Raw genomic sequence first — 18781 nt, 5'->3', positions numbered from 1 at the left:
ATTTAAAATAAATTTTAAGCTTTAAGGCTGTGATGTAGTAAAAATAAAGTTATTTTGGTCACATCAGGATCATGCCATTGACCTTGCGGATAAGTCGAGTGAGATAATATAAGGGCAAGAAAATATTAACACTTATTTTTCATTTGAGTAAGTCTCTCAGGAAGGAAATTACTTAAAATTTAATATATATTTGAAATAATAAAATGCTTCAACCCAATACTCTGAAAGAATACATTATGACAATATACTTTAAATAATTCTTATAGGGGATCCCTGGGTGGCTCAGCGGTTTAGCACCTGCCTTCAGCCCAGGGCATGATCTTGGAGTCCCAGGATCGAGTCCCGCATCACGCTCCCTGCATGGAGCCTGCTTCTCCCTCTGTGTCTCTGCTTCTCTCTGTGTCTCTCATTAATAAATAAATAAAATCTTTAAAAATAAATAAATACATTCTTATAGTGACCATGTATTATTCTTGTAATAACAAAATAAGTCAAAGAAAATTACTTCTAGACATTCTTTAAACTTCAAATGTGTATGTTAGAATATATCAATACACATAACTAACACATACTTCTTAACAGGTACCCAAATACCAGTGCAACAGAAAATAAAAAATGGAAAAGCCAAAATGAAACACTTGTCCTATTAAAATAAACGATGTCAAAACTATTATATAAAGACCATAAACAAAATACCTGCATGATGAGAAAGTGAGGGTTGTTTACATTAAGGCCAACAGAACAGAAGAGATCTTGTACTCTGGAATTGTTTGCATTTACTCCATTGATTAAATATTTATTTCTACCACCAATAACCACCTAAAAGGGAAGTATTTTTAAAAATATAAATGAACACACGTATCTTGAACTAAAATGACAAATTCCCAAATATGTTTCACTTGTTTCTTCTGTCCAACAAATGGTAAATAAAACCAATCCTAAGTAAATAATGGAGGAAGTAGGAGGTGGTCAAAAGACTATAGATTGAATCAAGATAACCGACTTCTAATCCAAGGACTTTTGGATTATATAACCAAGCACAATCCTCCTAACCTCCCCTGCATTGGACTAGATCTCTAAGGTCACTTCTGACTTTGTTTTCAAGTACATGTGAAACGATATTCTTTTTTTTTTCTTTTAATAAATTTATTTTTTATTGGTGTTCAATTTGTCAACATACAGAATAACACCCAGTGCTCATCCCATCAAGTGCCCACCTCAGTGCCCGCCACCCAGTCACCCCCACCCCCCGCTCACCTCCCCTTCCACCACCCCTAGTTCTTTTCTCAGAGTTAGGAGTCTTTCATATTCTACACATGATCATTCTCTGTAATTTTTCCACCCTCAGAGGTTAACCCTTCTTTCCTCCACTTTTTAATTTCCAAAGAACAGAACGTAGATACTAAAAACTAAAGACAAGCAGTTCTTTTTTAAGAGGAAAGGGAGAGACTCTTAAGCAGGCCTCATGCCCATCAGGGAGACCGACAAGGGGGCTCAATCTCCCAACTTTGAGATCACGACCCCTAATCAATAGTCAGATGCTTAACCGACTGGGCCACCCAAATGCCCCAAAGATAAGCAGTTTGATAACAATCCTTGAGAGATTCTAAAAGGAGTTAATAAAGACATGACTTTTGAATTCTTGAAAGAAAAAGAGTAACCATAGAGCTTCAAAGAACAACTTCTACCAGACACCAGCTTGTTCACACTGTACTATAGCCCTTATACTGTCACTTAATGGACATAATCATGTCATCCTCAGTATTTTGAGGTCCTTAAAAAGATGTTGCTCATTTTTCTCTCTGTATTTCCCAGTGCCTTTAAGAATGCCCAGCACACAGCAAACTACTGGATGAGTGTTAATTCATTTCTTTTCTTGACAGGAGTATTAAGCTAATAGATCATATATTAATATATTTAAACAAGAAATCTAGTATACATAAATATTTTTTAAAAATCCCTATAACAAAATTTTGGTGAAAATAAAGGCATATGGACTGCATGAGGACAGGAATTTTAGGTAGATTAGTAGAAGACTTATGAAAATTCCTAAAAGGTATCTGATGGATGCTTAATGACACAGAACAGGATTTTATCCCAACCTAGTCAATGCCTTATTTTTTCTTAAGGTTTTTATTAAAAAAGAAAGCAGAATCTACAAGCTACATAATGCTAACATAGAGAGTAAACAGGACTTAACAGAATTTTTAAAAATAAAACTGACAAAGGAACATTGTATGACTATAACAAGATAAAGGGACAAAGGTCTGGTCCTGCACTGGTTTCAAAAACCTTCTTACAAATAGAAATGGCAGTAACACAGCTAATACACATTTTAAAAATTACGGTGATTTTTAAGTAAGTTGGATATGAATTCATAATGTATTTTGAACTCTCCAATGTCATATAGGGGAAAAGAGAATCGCACTTAAAATGAAGTGACAATTCTGCTTAATCCTGTCCTAAGGAGACTAATCCTCGTAAATGCAATTTAAGGCGCCATGCATGAAATAAAGGCAAAAAAAACCTAGCGCAAATTTGTATTCAGTGGAATCAGACAAGTGAAGGAAATAGAAACAATTTTATCAGTTGAAAGACCTAGAAAGATTTAGCTTAAATATTTAACACCTCAATATTAAACCGAAATATTAAAATATGGATTATGATCTCAAAGAACCAGATTTAATATGTAAAACTTGATGATAATACTTTGGCTCACTTTATAGAAATAACTTTTTAATTAGACCTGCCCAATAACAGAGTAGATTACCTCAGAAGGTAACAAGATCCCAAGTATAGGTATCCCAGCAGAGAAGACTCAAATACCGTTCAAGATTTAAGCACAGCTGAGTGCCTGTACCGACTGACAGGTTTCCAGATCCCTTTCAATCCTCTTGGTAAATGGTGGAATTTGCATGATCAAATTTTTAAAATAAGGAAGACATTCTTAAGAGGTCGAGTCTATTTGATCAATTTGCTCATCAACTTTGCCAGTAAAGTCATATTGCCAAAAAAACAGGTCAGATATAAGTTCTTAAGTATCCAAATATTTTGTAGCCACTCACCTGCCTTGTTACTGTTATTTCATCATGAACCTCAAATCCTAAAGGACTTTGCTTTTTGTCAGAATTATCAAATGTGATTGACACTGAGGCTTTGGTGATACCAGCCTGCCCGTTTTTGTAAACTAAATCTTGTAAGTTAGAAGCCCGAACCTAAAACAAAAGAAAAGTTTATCATCTACAAAACCCCATACTGCACAAAAAGGCATTAAAAATGGGTTACTTGCTGTTGGAAAAGCACCCATGTAGGATCTGTTAAGTAGCTGAGGACAGTTGCATTCAGAAGCGAGGAAAGGAAAATGGGAAACCACCTAAAATGAGGGCCTTTCTCCACAGGACTCTTCCAACCCTCCATTGAATTGTTTTCTACTAATTTCTTAACTGAAGTTCATTTGAAAGATTTAGGAAGACAGCATCTAAGAATTTCACCGTTCAGATGCAGAGTGATGGGTAGGAATCCAGACTCTGGAAGAAGGCTGCCTTAAACAATGCCTGAGTTTGAGTGTTGCTCCAAACATCTTAAGGAAATGAACCTTAAGCAACCCAAAAGTTCTGTTTTCTCACCAGAAAGTGGAGTAATAACATCTACCTCTAAAGGACTGCGGTGAGGTATAATGATTTACATAAAACTTGCTCAAAACGCAAACGAAGAGATACTAGCAATATAGTCTCTACGTTCAATGTGGGTTCCCTCGAGACTCCCCAAACTTAAGATTCACGTACATCAGAAAGTTTACCTGAGATAGGTTGGAGATGCCCAACAAAAAGCAGATGGAGTCCAATATGTTGGATTTCCCACTACCATTTAAACCAGTGATGGCATTAAAGAGGGGATCAAAACCATTGACTTCAGTCCTCTGAGCGTAGGACTTAAATCCTTCAAGAATGATGGACTTGACATGCATGGTCACCAGGGACTAGGACTGGCAAAACTTCTGCTGGGAATCAAACAGGCCGCAAAGCAGCTCTATACAAAACAGAGAACATTAAGTGGAACAGAAATCTGTAATCATAATGTACGTGAAAGACTAAAAAAACATTAGAATGACAGCTTCCAGAGAAAGAAAACCGGCACTTGCCGAGCTACTTTCCTCTGATGTAAAAGACACGTTTTCCAATCTAACCAGTTGGAAGTGAATTAAACCATTAGTTCAACCTGGAAGTCACCGACTTCCTTCCCCAGGCTTACCTCCCCATCTTTATCATTCTCTAACAGAAACGGATCATTCCACATCCCACTCCCTCTGCCCGTAGTGCCCTGTTTCCAGATACTGACGCGACTCACTCTCACGTCTTTCTTCAAATGTCACTTTACTAGGCTCTTTTTTGACTTTCCCATTTAAAAACGGACCTGTCCCCATCCCCTCACTCTTTTCCCTTCGTCGTACTTCAAGATGACACTCAACAGTATCTATTCGTCTCTCCAGACCATCGCAATGCAAGTTCCTATTGATCTTTGCTGATGTCCACCGCTTCGGCCCCAGACTCCAGGGCGGGGGGGGGGGGGGGGGGCCTCAGTCAATACCCTCCAGGTTGTTTCGCACTCGGCGTGTCCCCGCGCCCCACCAGGCCTTTCTACCAACACCTGTTTGCCCTCCTCCCGGGCTAGAGAGAAAGGAGCCACTCCGCCAGGGAACCCATCAGGACTAACATTAGCTTGAGGTCGCTTCTCGCGAACCCGTCTCCCCCCCACCCGCCGCCCCGCCGCGCACACACAGAAACAACGCGTCCTCCTCGGCAGCCGGGACTGCCCGACTAGGCCCCACCTGCCGCGCGGACGCACCCGCCTCCCCGCCGCGCCAAGCCGCCCGGGTCTCAGGTGCCCTAGAAGCTACTCCTGGTTGCAAAAGCAGAGACCGGCCCACTCTGCCGGGCTTTCGGACGCTACCAAGCGGACCCCGACATAGCGGCTCCGACGCACAGCCCGCGCTCCTCAACCCGGCCGGAAATATTTATACCTTTGAATTTCGGCGCGAGCAAAGGACCCCACCTCCGCTGCCTAGTTCATTGGCCGGTGCCTAGGAGATGCCTGACGTAGAGGTTACATTTTTCCCTCCCGTCCAACAGTAAAAGTGACCAGGAGGTAGGAAAGGGCGTCACGACACTGGCAGCTCCGGGGGTGCGACGGCGGGGGCCTGAGGACTAAAGGAGCACGCGGCTTGTGTGGAGCCCGGCGTCCGGCATCCCGCGGGCAGCCCCGCACCGCAGCCTGGGGGCCTCGCGCTTCGCCGGCCCCGCCCCCGTTTAGGCCCCATCTGGCCTCGGGCTGCCCGGAGCCCCCGCCCCCCGGAGGCCCCGCCCCCCAGAAGCCCCGCCCCCAGAAGCCCCGCCCCCGAGTCCCGCGATCCTGGCGGGACTCGCTGGTTCGCGCCGGGGTAGTTGTAGAGCCGTGGAGGCGGGGAGGCGGGGAGGCGGGCGGCCTCTTTCCCCGTGTCCTCATCGTCCTGCAGAAGCCTCAGAATTTACCTGATTATTTGGCTCAAATTTATCAAAATTGGGAGGCTGCGCTTTCTGGGGGGCTGGGGAAGAGCGGAGTTTGGGAGGCCTGGGGGGCGCGTTCTGGCTCCGCCCCTCCGCGCTCCGGACCCTGGCGGGCTTCTTTTTTTTTTTTTAATCTTTTAAAAATCTTAAAATCTTTTTAAAATTTCATTTATTTATTCATGAGAGACACAGAGAGAGAGAGAGGCAGAGACACAGGCAGAGGGAGAAGCAGGCGCCACGCAGGGAGCCCGATGCGGGATTCGATCCCGAGACCCCGGGGTCACGCCCTGGGCCGCAGGTGGCGCCAAACCGCTGAGCCCCCCGGGCATCCCCAGCCTGGCGGGCTTTTTCATCTCCAATTTCGCGTCGGGGAGGGAGATTGGTACTCGGGGTCGTCGGGAGCTGTGCGGCCGGCAGCAGGGGGTGGCCTAACAGGTGTTCCGCTCCCTGCACTTATAAAACGGTGGCAGAGCCAGCATGTCCGAGAGTTTCTTTGGAAACCCGACAGCTAGTATTTGTTGAGCCTCAGTGTGTCAGGCTGGGTTCCCAGGGCTTTAAAATCCTGCAGCATCTCTGAAACCTGTGACGTTGTTCTCCTCTTACAGGTGAGCGGAGAGGCTGGGCGTCCAGCCCCGCAGCGCGTCCTCGTGATGGTGACCTACCGGTCCTCTTCGAGATCAGAATCCAGTACCGCTCGTAACCGGGGTCTGTGTTTATTAGCGTGTCCTGTTCTTAACCAAACTGGCCACTTCAGCCGGAGGTGAGCATACGGATAATAACCGTCCTTTAGGAAGGACGGCCTCAGAGGGCACTGTCCCCAGGTGATGCAGAAAAACACGGTGCACCCGGTCCCCTGTGTTATACCACGTATTTAAAATGTCAGAAAGAAAAAAAAAGAAAAGAAAGAAAAGAAAAGAAAAAGGAAGGAAGGAAGAAAAGAAAGAAAAGAAAAGAAAGAAAAAGGAAGAAAGAAAGGTCTTTCTTTGGCCCAGAATGGCTTTGCAGCATTGGGCACCAGTGGAACTACCAAAATTACCAAGAATGGGCCTATGTTTTGAAATTCTTTCCCTACTTTTTTTTTTTTTAATTTTTTTTTTAATTTATTTATTTATGATAGTCACAGAGAGAGAGAGAGAGAGAGGCAGAGACACAGGCAGAGGGAGAAGCAGGCTCCATGCACCGGGAGCCTGACGTGGGATTCGATCCCGGGTCTCCAGGATCGCGCCCTGGGCCAAAGGCAGGCGCCAAACCGCTGCGCCACCCAGGGATCCCTTTCCCTACTTATAAAGGAACAAAAAAAGTTTTTTTGGGGGGGTTTGGTTTATTTACTAAAGACTCACTTACTCTCCTATCCCACCCCCTTCTGTAATGTCAATGGTTACTAGCCTCACATCTTTTAACAGCTAAGTATTTCTCTTTGTCTATCTTGAATCCTGCAGCCCCTACATTCTACAACTCCTATATTGGTTCTATTCAATTTTCTTTTTTTTTTTTTAATTTTTATTTATTTATGATAGTCACAGAGAGAGAGAGAGAGAGAGAGAGAGGCAGAGACTCAGGCAGAGGGAGAAGCAGGCTCCATGCACCGGGAGCCCGTCATGGGATTCGATCCCGGGTCTCCAGGATCACGCCCTGGGCCAAAGGCAGGTGCCAAACCGCTGCGCCACCCAGGGATCCCGGTTCTATTCAATTTTCTATTAAGTTTTTTTATTTTAATTCCAGGATCGCTAACATGCAGTGTGATACTAGTTTCAGGAGTATAATATAATGATTCAACACTTCCATACAACACCCAGTGCTTACAAGCCCCCTCCTTAATCCCCATCACCCATTTAACCCAGTCCCCCCACCTGCCTCCCTTCTGGTAAACATCAGTTTTTTTCCCTCTAGTTAAGAGTCTCTTTCTTGGTCTCTCTCTGTAGAGAGTCTGTTTCTTCATTTGTTGCTCTTTCTCTCTCTTTTTTTTAATCTTTGCTGGTTTGTTTTGTTTCTTAAATTCCACGTATAAGCGAGATCATGTGGTATTTGTCATTCTCTGACTTACTTCGCTTAGCATAATACTCTAACTCCATCCCTGTTGTTGCAAATGGCCTATTCAACTTTAACATACATTTACTCTCAACTATGTCCCCTTCATCACTTTGTGAGTAGAGCATTTTAATTTGCCAACAAGCCCTGAAGTGGGTTTTACCAGGTTGTGAAAAATAAACATTTTTGAGGAGTGAAAATGGACACTATTAGCCTTTGCCTTTAATAATTAGCTTATATATTTAAGTCAGATGGATGAAAACTGCAAATGCACTTTTGCTGGATGAGCATTCTGAGTTGTTAAAAGAATATACATACCTACTTCCATTGCAATTATTTCCTAAAATGAATATTGCTTATTAAGGGAGAGATCTATATCAGTTTTAGTCTTCCAGCATGCCAGGTACATAAGGAATTTCTGTGAAATTGGATGGATTTGAGGAAACAACTAATGGCTGACTTATAGCCCCCTCCTGAGATCATAGGGAAGTGGGGAAGACCAAGGCACAAAGCCACTAATACCTCCCTAATTTGGAGAGAAAAGGGCTGGAAGTAAGGATAGACCATAGGGTAAATGTAATAAAAATAGAGCACTGTTCTTGTTTCATCACCATGGATCTTGTGAAAGCTTCAAGATTGGCAGGCTGGTAAAGTTTTAGTCCTATGTCCAAAGCAGCAGCACCAACAAACATACTGATAAAGCCATAAGGAAGGACTTAGGAAAAAGATTTGGTCTACTCTTCCAGGGCACTGGGAAGAACCCTCTATCCCTGGGTGCATATTTCTAATTTTAGACTTCTAAAGTAGCCCTTGAGACCTAGATGATTCCTTTCTCCCCGCAACTTAGGACAGAAGAAATAATGAAAGGACTTTACCTTCCCTGCAGACGTAAGGAAAGGTTGATTCATTTTGTTGAGATTAATTTGGGGTTCAAAGGAATGAATTCATAATGACGGAAGTTCATATTGTAAAATTGTATTGCACAGGAGCTCATTTTGAATACACCAAGTGTAACCTGTTTGACAAATATAGCGGAGCATAATCCAAAATAAGGAATGGTGGGACGCCTGGGTGGCTCAGTGGTTGAGCGTCTGCCTTTGGCTCATGGCGTGATCCTGGAGTCCTGGCATCGAGTCCCGCATCGGGCTCCCCGCATGAAGCCTGCTTCTCCCACTGCCTGTGTCTCTGCCTCTGTGTGTGTGTGTGTGTGTGTGTGTGTGTGTGTGTGTGTGTCTCATGAATAAATAAATAAAATCTCTTAAAAAAATAAGGAATGGAAAAGGAGATGACTATATTCATTCACTTATGGGATCTGGTTAGACCCATTCATTTTCATTTCGATGATGAAACTGCAGTACTACATGTTCTGTTTGGTTCTTTGTGTATTCTTTCGTCATAATTTCTATTATTTTGCCTCTTTAATAAAATAACTTTATTTTCTCTTTCAGGTACTCCAGCTTTTGAGTTCCCAACTCTACTGTTTACAACATTTGCTGAATTTTACTCATAGTGATTTATATCCTCCCATGGTGCTGTTCTGGGATGGGGTTGTTTTGTTTAATGGGAGTCTCTCATGCCCTGAGTTGTGAAAGAGTCCCTTCAGAACAGTTATGTATTTGTTTCTGCCAGGGTTCTTTGGCTCTTAAATATCCTGGGGCATTTGTGAATGATTATTTCTCAGCTTGTGGTTTCTGAATTATGCAGATATTGTAAATTTATATCTTGCAGGCCTGGGGTTTTTATTTCTCACAGGTACCTTTTGTTTTTAACCCCTATGCAAAGCCACAAGCAAAGAACAAACTTCTTTGCCTCTTTCCCAGACTAGTAGGTTGAATTTTTCCAGGCCCAGTGACTGGCAGTTGTTTAAGCCTCGAGGTTTTACCTGAGGGCTTAGTTCCTATTCCTCTGCCTCACTGAGGCGCTGGGCCTTGTGCTGCTTGTGCACGGAAACCCAGCTACTGGCTCCCGAGCCCTAAAGCCAAGTATAAAATGTGGGAGGGCTGCAATTTATCAGTTTGTTTCTGGCACTGAGAATTTCCTGTCATGTTTTTGCTTTTTGTTACTGAGCTTGGCATATGGTTTATATAATAATTATTACATCAATTTTTTTGTAATTTAAATTCAATCAACATATAACGTAGTATTGTTTTCAGAGGTAGAGATCAGTGATCCATCAGTCTTATATAATGCCCAGTGCTCATTACATCCCGTGCCCTCTTTAATGTCCATTATTACCCAGTTACCCCATCCCTCCATCCCTCTCCCCTCCAGCGAGCCTCAGTTTGTTTCCTATGATTAAGAGTTTCTTATGGTTTGTCTCCCTCTCTGATTTCATCTTGTTTTATTTTTCCCTCTCTTCTGCTATGATCCTCTGCTTTGTTTCTTAAATTCCACATATGAGTGAGATCATATCATAATTGTCTTTTTCTGACTGACTTATTTTGCTTGGCATAATACCCTCTAGTTCCATCCACATAATTGCAAATGGCAAGATTTCTTTTTCTTTTTTCCCTTATTTTTATTTTTTTTATTTTTATTTTATTTTTTTTTGATGTTGAGTTGTATTCCATTGTGTATATACACTACATCTTTATCCATTCATCTGTTGATGGACATCTGGGTTCTTCCCATAGTTTGGCTATTATAGACATTGCTGCCATAGATATTGAGGTGCAGGTGCCTCTTCAAAGATACTATTATATTTTATCCAGTATTACTTTATAAAGGAAAGTTCAGTCAATCATTTTAGAGGAGGTCTTCATGACGTAGTTTTTGAATGCGTGTGAGTTGGTGTTGGTGGGGTGAGGTCTGGAGCTGATGACCAAGAAAGAATTCTTGAGATGTCTATGGCACAAATTGGTGATTTTATTAAAGCACTGTGACTGGACTTGTGGGCAGGAGTTGCTTCATCAGGATTGTAAGGAATGGCTGATTATATATACTGAGGAGTTGGGGGAGGTTAGGGAGAAGGGAGGTTTTCAAAAGAACTTTTATATGCTAAAGAGGACCTACCAGATATCGGAGGCTTTGTCATTGTCAAGGTTGTGTTTCCCTCTAGCAAAGCATTAACATTAAGACAGTTGGGAGTTTCCTGGATGTTATACTCTGACTATCACAAGTCCTTGTCAATGGGCTGCAGGTTATAAGGAAATTTTATTTTTTTTATTTTTTAAAGATTTATTTATTTATTTATTTATTTATTTATTTATGAGAGAGAGAGAGAGAGGCAGAGACACAGGAGGAGGGAGAAGCAGGAGGAGGGAGAAGCAGGCTGCCGGGAGCCCAACGCGGGACTCCATCCTGGATCCCGGGATTTCAGGATCGGGCCTTGGGCCAAAGGCTGGCGCTAAACCGCTGAGCCACCCAGGGATCCCCAGGAAATTTTATTTTATTTACATTCCCTTCTACCTTTGTTTCCCACATCTCTATGGATGGGCAGGTGTTGTTAGGACTCCAAGAAATTGAGTCTAAGGGTCTCTGAAAGTTAGCTATTGATAAGAATGCTTTTTCCTTGTAAATCACTAAGACTTTTACACACTGATAGAGGCTCCTGTCTTGAGGGACTGTGATCTCTATTAGTTAAACATTTGTTTTTTGTTTTTTCCTTTTCTTAGTTTTAGGGCAGCTAGGAATGCCTGAGGAATATCACATATATCCCACCTAGGAGTGGCGGTGGGGGTTTGTGGGGTGTCAGCTTGTGCTTTGTCCTCAGCTTGCCTTCCACTCCCTCATCATTCTCATTTACTTTTCATGAAGAACATCAGTGATCTCTGTTTTGCACCGGCAAGCATTGCTTTCAGATTCTTATATTCCATATAAAGTAGCTTTTCCTAAAAAACAGAAGTCCAGCACCAACTAGCTTTTAAGAAAATATTTTCACATAATACTCATAAAATCCAAGGTCTTATTTCCTATTTGTAATTGCAGGTTTTCAGCAATCCTTGACTTTTATCACTTCCATATTGGTTTATAGTTAAAACTACTCCTTCTCTTTTGCCACACCCCTTCCTTCATGGAGATGATTACTGGATCCCCTTTCTCCAATGTGATTCTCATTTCATTGTTCTCTTTGTCATGATGGTATCTTCTTTTTTATTTCAAATCCATGCACATCTGCTTGATCTTTTTCCAGTGGGTTCCCTTTTATTACTGTTAGTTCTTACTAGATTCAAACAGACTTTTCACTCTTAGATTTTTAGTTCACAAACTCTGTCCCTTCTGTAATTAACATTTTCTGTAGTCTTCGACATCCTTCTTCAGTCCTCTAGTCACAAGTATTTCTTATTCTTTGAATTCTGACTTAAATTCCTAATTCAGCAAATACTTATTAGTACCAGTCTCTACCCTCTCTAAAGTTCTACAAAATACTTATGCTTCTATATCAAAAATATGATATCTCTACACTCTGTATAAATACTTGGTGGAAACTGCCTACAGAATTAATTCTAGTCTCTTTAAGGTGACATGCCTGGCCTTTCATAATTCATTCTCAGCCTTCTTTCCCAGACTCATCTCCTGTTTCTTCTTTAGATTGCCTTGTCTTTTTTTTTGTTGTTGTTCACTACTGTGAACCACCCAACCAACCAACCAATGACAAAAGATAGCATGCCAACTTTGTTAATGGATAGATGAATGAATGAATTCAGAAGGCATTTATAGAATGCCTACCTTATGCCAAGAAGTGTGTAAGGTGTTGGGATATAAAGATGAATAAGATGTGGACCTGTCCCAAGGAGTCCATAGTTGAGTGGAGATGATTTGTATAAAGACATAACCAGAGAAAGAGTAAAAGGCATTATAAATAGAGTAGATGGCACAAGGCATAGAACATAAACATAATGCTTGATGTAAAAATTATCAAGATTTAGAACAGGAGATCACAGAAGCCTCAGATAATATAGTATTTTGTATGCCATTTTAAAGAACTTTGTGTCATTCTTGAAATGTTGATGTTCTTCATCTCTGTGTCTTTGCACGTGCTAAACTTGAAATGCCCATCCTCTCCATATCTCTCCGCATGTGTATTTCTATTTCTATGTCTATTTCAAAACCCAGATCTAATCCATTTCTGGAAACATTGCTCCTATTCTCTTCTTTATCTCTTAATCCTTTCATCAGATTTTTCTTCTGAGCTTTATTCATATAGTGGCATATCTTTGTGACATACCTCAGGGCTTAGCACACAGTGGACAATAAATACTGGTTGAATATGAGTAAGTTTAGGGAGTTCATTTCCTACTTTCTGATTAAGGTAAAGGAAAAGAATAGGTTAGAAAGAAAAATGCAGAAACATTGAAAAATGCAGATTATTGAAATACATAATATATTCCTCAAATTATTCAATATTTTAAGGCTCAGCAAATTAATGGTAGTGATTATTTCCCATTGATATAACATTGAAACATTTTTTTTATGCCAGCTAGCCATATTCTCTTTGTGTAATACCATCAGTGACCAAGTGATCATCATAAAGCTGAGTAACCTACCATAGAATATCCATCCTAGCTTTTTTGCTTCAGAGGCTGTCAGCCCCATATACTTTCCCCATCCTACTTTTTAACCTGTAAAGTAAAAACAAGCTTCTATTATGCCATGGAACAGCTGCAGTTTCAGGTTCAAAGAGTACAATTCAAGTATCACCAGCTCCCAGTTGCTGCCCAATATAATTACTACCCCTCCTTTGTGCTCCTTTATTACATACACAGACTCCTGTTACATGTTATTATATTTATATACATTATAAATTATATACATTATATACATTTATATTCTTGTTTCTCCTCACTGTGAGCACTTTCATAGCAGTGGTCTTGTCTTATTAGTGTCTGTATACTTAGCATCCATCCCAGTTCTTTGACAGAGTTGTGCTCCATAAATGTTTACTGAACTGAGGAACAACCAGAAGAACATATAGAACATAGTATAAAGATGGGCATTCTTTTGAAACTAGAGAACACGCATTCTGTTTTTTAGATTTTTCAAATGAACATTGGTTGTTGTTTTGTTCCTTTTATGCTTCTTAAAATTCCTAAGTAATTACCTGCATACTCCATCAAACATTAACATGCACAGAAACTCAGGTATACCTTGATCACTCTCTCTCCTCCCTTTCCAACTCTGACCTTATCTCCAAACACTAACTTCTGCTCCACTTATACCCCACTCCGGTTGGGTGGCAGATAGGGAATATCCAGCCCTCTGGCTATTCTTCAGTCTTCACTCTTCCTATACTCTATTTTCCCCAAATCCCACTCCTACCCAAAATGGTGGGATCCTGACCTTTATTTCCCAAGGGACTTCAGACCAGGATAATGTAACATCAATACATTTTTAAGAGTTTGAGGGGTTTTTTTTTCCCCTTCAAAATACAGCATTTGTGGGACATTCATGGCATAGCTTATTGCAGCTTCAGCAATCCAGATCTAATTCTCTTTATATCTTTTGTCAGTGGGCATTGAAAATCATGTCTGCCAGTCTTTTTTGCCATTTCTAGTTCTCCTCTCCCAATCTTTATGGGTCACTACTTGGAAAAAAGAAAATGCTTATTGACTTCTATAAGGACAAGCAATAATGTACAGGCATAGACTACTCTAGATCCATACACAGTAAAGAAACATGTTTTTGAGAGAAACAGATTTTGCCTACGTTAATATAAATATGTTACTATATTAAGGAAAGCTCTTTATTTTCTTGGTGCTATATATCTAAAATCTAGCAGAGAACCATTGCTCAATGTTTGTATAAACTTGAGTATCCAGATGATTCTCCAAAAACAAAGGCTTTTTATGCCTAAAAATTTAATCCTTCACATTTTAGGGGAAAAAAACAGGGTTTGCAACTTTCAAACAGTTTTGCCCATCATTGCTGTTCAATGATTTAAAATAATCTCATTTAAAAAACACCTCATTTATGACTTAGCTTGTCATCTTATTACTTTTACTGCTTAAAATATTGATGTATACTAGTGCCAAGTTCCAAACGCTTTTCCTAAGTTACTTTATGTAACTCAATAATTATTTATTTTTATTTTGTTTTTTAAAGTAGGCTCCATTCCCAGCTTGGAGTCCAACACCAGGCTTGAACTCACAACCCTGAGATCAAGACCTGAGCTGAGATCAAGAGTCAGATGCTTAACCTACTGAACCAATTATCTCCATTTTACAGATGAAGAAGCAGGATCACAGAACTAGACTTTGATCACAGAGAAAAGCCAGGACTAAAGTCCATCCATTTATTCAACAAATGCTTGGGTGCTTACAATGTCAGTGAAGAGTACAACAATTTCTGCCTCACGGAGCTTATACTACAGTGGATATCAGTTCTTATTTTATTGATTACAAAGCATAACTTCTTGCAGTAATCTTATAGTGCCCTAGAAATAACTAGCAGTCTTAATGCCTCTGGTAACTTTCTTTTCCATGTTACTACTGAAGCCCTCAAGTCATTGAAACCCCAGCTGACCTATTTCACCAGATGCTGGACATTCTCAGTCAAGTTTGGATTTATAGTGGGTACCCAGGTTTAGGTCACAAACGTAAAATCTTAACAACTTCTTTGTGTTCAGGGAAGTGAAGAAGAAGTAGTATCTCACTAAGAATAAATGACAGGATAAAAGGTAGATTTGTAAAAAGCAGCTTGGATGTAGCATAGGTCAAAGTGCTGAGCAGGGACAACAGGAGGAAATGTTCCTCACAGTTCCAGTCAGTGGCATCTTTTTATACAAAGCAATATTGCCAGCATTCTACTTAATTTGCAGTAATATTTATTTTGAATATTTTTTATTAATTAATGGGATCTAGGAGTATCTGGTGAGAATTTCTCTACAAATGGCCATTGGATTAGTCTTATTCATGAAACTCATAAATCCATGAAATTCAACATTTTATGTCTAGGAAAAATAAAACTGGGGTCATGCTGTTTAAGAGGGTAAGGGAATTTAACGGAATGCTGGGGTATTTATGGCAGATTTATGACAAAAATCTAACTGGAAGCTTAATTGTGATTTAAATTACAGGTCAAGCTGTGCAATGTGTTTTCTTTTTAGGGGGAAATCTTTGGGGAGGTAGAGTGTACTTGTTTAAAGAAACAGCAAATGAGAAAAGATTGCATTTTCTGTTTCTCTTTTAAAATTTCAAGCTGCAGGGCAGCTGGGTGGCTCAGTCAGTTGGGTCTCTGCCTTTTGCTCAGGTCATGATCCCAGGGTCCTGGGAACCAGCCCCACATTGGGCTCCCTGTTCTATGGGGAGGCTACTTCTTCTCCCTTTCCCTTTGCCTGCCACTCCCTCTGCTTGTGCTCTCTCTGTCAAATAAATGAATAAAATCTTTTGAAAAAAAAATAAAATTTAGAGCTGCTTTAGGTCAAATTGCCTTTGAGTTCCTAATGATGGCTGTTGTGAAATTTCTTTGTTTTACTTTCTTTGTTATTCTCACCCTCTGTTCCAGAGCAGTTATTTCACTTGACAATAACAGAAAGATGTAGGCAGCATATCTGCCAACAAACTAATATGGAAACCAGAGATAAGGTATTCTCAACCTTTCTAGAATTGTGACATCCTATCATTTTAGGGACTCACGTAAAATTAGTAAGTTCTGCAGACAGAAGAGCCCTTGAAGAATTATAGCCACTCATTTGGCCAATGGGAAAATTAACTCTTCTAGTGATTTTCCTAAATTTACTCTTTATCTCAAGTAAATTAAGGTCTAATGAAGAAATAAAACATGCGTATGAATAATTTTAATTCAATGTAAAAGAAATTACTTCCCTGCAAAATAAAAATTAAAACATAATCAGAGGTTGACTCTGCAGGGAAGAGTTCTGCTTGGAAAAAGAACAGGAAAACCTGAGAACTCAGATTCTTACTCTTTGATATTTCCTTCACCCTCAGCAAAATTCTTCAATACTTAACATTCACAACCACCATGCAGGATTCAGCCATGAATGGGGATGGGGTCAGGGTGGGGAATGGGGACAAAAGGCCTTGAAGTGACCTGCTCTCCCTTTAAGTCTCTGAAACAAGGCCAAGTCAAGAATGGAACATTTATACAACCTTCTACTGAAGCTTTAGAATAATGGGGAAACAGTTCATAGAATATGGTGAAAGAAAGAAGAACCTAGTTTACAAATCATGACATGGAACAGCAGATATTCTGGGACTCCCAGGCTTAGGGTCATTGGTGTGAGACCCCAGAGAAATAAATGGCACTGAAGTATCCTATCTGAATTTCTCATGTTATCCCCCGCTACCATCTACCATCTTAGTTTTTCTATGCCTCAGGTTTGAGGAGCAGCTTCATAGTCATTCACTTAGTGGATCTTTTCCCCATTCAAAGCAAACTTGTAATACAGGTCTGGTGTAGAGTGCCAAGAGAGTACAAAAGAGGAAGGAAGAAATCATGGCTGAAAACAGCATCATTTCCTGGTAGGTTTTTCCTAGATGGTGTTTGAGCTGAATCCTTAAGGGTAATATGCTTTTGACATTTGGATGTAGGGAAACAACGGTTCAGGTGGACAGATCATTGTGGGCAAAAACTAAGAAGCAATGGTTTCCATAGGTGATAACCTGGTACAGCCTCCAAAGATTTTATTAGGAATCTATATTACTCTTGTAGTGGATGCTGTGTTGTACCACATGGAATCCCCTTCAGGACAGAGGCAGAATTTCCCTCAGCTGCCAGGAGCGGTGGCTGGTGATAGCACACAGCTAAGCCTCTCCTCAGACACTGCTCTCCCATGAAGAAAGCTGCCGAGCTGGAAATTATACCTCCTCTTCTGTGATCAGCTACATCCAATGGTTGGTTGATGCACAGACACAAAGCCCCTTTGCTTCAACCAGACAAATATAAAGGGTCATCTAGACAGTTCCCTATACAGTCAGCAGGGACCTGGTGATTGCATCTCAGTTCAGCATCTCCCTGGGGCCTTTCTCTTTTCTGCACTTGTCACAGGTGTTCTGGACCGCACTCCCGAATTAACTTTCTGCATAGCAATCTCTTGAACTCTCTGTATTCTCTGGGGAACCCCCTAAGGAAACTCCAGATATAACTAGAGACACTATAGGCTATTTTAACAACATTTAACATAGAATTTGGAAAGCCTAAAGAGTATATGTGATTAGAAGTGCTGGCTTTTGGTCTCTGTGGTAACAAGTTGGCACCTCAAATTAAGTGCTGAATTACTAGACCAATTTATATTCCACTGACAAAGACCTGGAAAGGAGAGAAATTGTACTTAAGCTGCGATGCGGCTGTCCTCAAGCTTTGCCAAGCCCATCAATCAGTTCTGGTCACTAAGTGTTAGGGGCTTTATCAGTAAGATTATAACTGGAAGATATGTGTGGGAAAATAAAACAAAACAAAACAAAACAAAAACAAAGATACTCAAAGGCTTAAAAAGCAATGGCTTATTTCTTGTTCATGCTATATATCCGTTGTAGGTCAGCAGAGGGAAGAGGTATTGCTGCTTGTTATAATCACTAAGGGAGGTAGTCTACTGGAATAGTCCCTCCCTTAGAACCTTATATTTCTCAGGCACCTGGGTGCCTCAAGCAGTTAGAGAAATTAAATAAATGTGTATGTGTGTGTGTAAAATTTCTCAATTTAACCACTTGAGAGGTACCCGGGTGGGTTAGTCAGTTAAGCAACTGACTCTTGGTTTCAGCTCAAGCCATGATCTCAGTGTCAGGATATTGAGCCCTATGCCTCATCAGTGCAGCGTCTGCTTGAGATTCTCTCTCTACCCCCCACCCTTGCTCGCATGCGGGTGCTCTCTAAAATAAATAAATAAAATCTTAAAGAAAAAAAAGAATCTCACACATCTCTGCCAGAGGGAACATGAGCTCTGGACTGGTCTAAAACCAGAATTTAAAAAGCTCCACCCAAAATAACATTATTTACACTCACAATTTTCCACAACTATTTACCACAGGGGGCTCACGAAGTGCAATCCCAACGATGCCTGGAAAATCAAGACCGCCACAGGGGCTGGAATAATTGGCAGACTGCACTCATGAAGCCTCGGGGGAAATCTTGAAATCTAGAAAATAAAAAATCTAAAGAAAAAATCTGGTTAAACTGGTAGCTGAATTCTCATTTTCAATGAAATTTTTAAAAAGCTTGGTAGTAAGTAATCACTGATCCTTTATTGACTTTCAAGTCATATTTGCACTGTTTAGATTTTGTATTTATTTTATAAACACCTGTTAGGTACCTTC

The 18781-nt window shown here is 40.7% G+C and overlaps 1 protein-coding gene and 1 long non-coding RNA gene across 4 annotated transcripts in view; one reads left to right on the top strand and one right to left on the bottom strand.

Annotated features, from left to right (window-relative positions):
- Window positions 1-5073, bottom strand: part of SMC2 (structural maintenance of chromosomes 2) — a 63417-nt gene extending 58344 nt beyond the window's left edge. The window contains exons 1-4 of one of the 3 annotated variants that reach the window (XM_049116334.1): window positions 5053-5073; window positions 3800-4029; window positions 3066-3215; window positions 697-819 (exon numbers count right to left, since the gene is read on the bottom strand). In XM_049116334.1, the coding sequence (XP_048972291.1) occupies window positions 697-819; window positions 3066-3215; window positions 3800-3967 (441 nt within the window). In that variant the 5' untranslated portion in view covers window positions 3968-4029; window positions 5053-5073. Of the gene's footprint in view, window positions 1-696; window positions 820-3065; window positions 3216-3799; window positions 4030-4828; window positions 5032-5052 lie in introns of those variants that run through there. The other 2 variants (XM_025432376.3, XM_025432377.3) reach the window with 2 other exon arrangements.
- A 329-nt stretch (window positions 5074-5402) lies between these two features.
- On the top strand, window positions 5403-15934 carry LOC125756073 (uncharacterized). Its single transcript, XR_007414101.1, has 2 exons — window positions 5403-6303; window positions 9020-15934. It is a non-coding gene; the product is annotated as an uncharacterized LOC125756073 (long non-coding RNA).
- The last annotated feature ends 2847 nt before the right edge of the window (window positions 15935-18781 follow it).

Source organism: Canis lupus, chromosome 11, assembly GCF_003254725.2.
Source record: "Canis lupus dingo isolate Sandy chromosome 11, ASM325472v2, whole genome shotgun sequence".
NCBI lineage: Eukaryota > Metazoa > Chordata > Mammalia > Carnivora > Canidae > Canis > Canis lupus.
The sequence above is the reverse complement of the archived record's forward strand: the minus strand, read 5'-3'. Positions and strand labels throughout refer to the sequence as shown.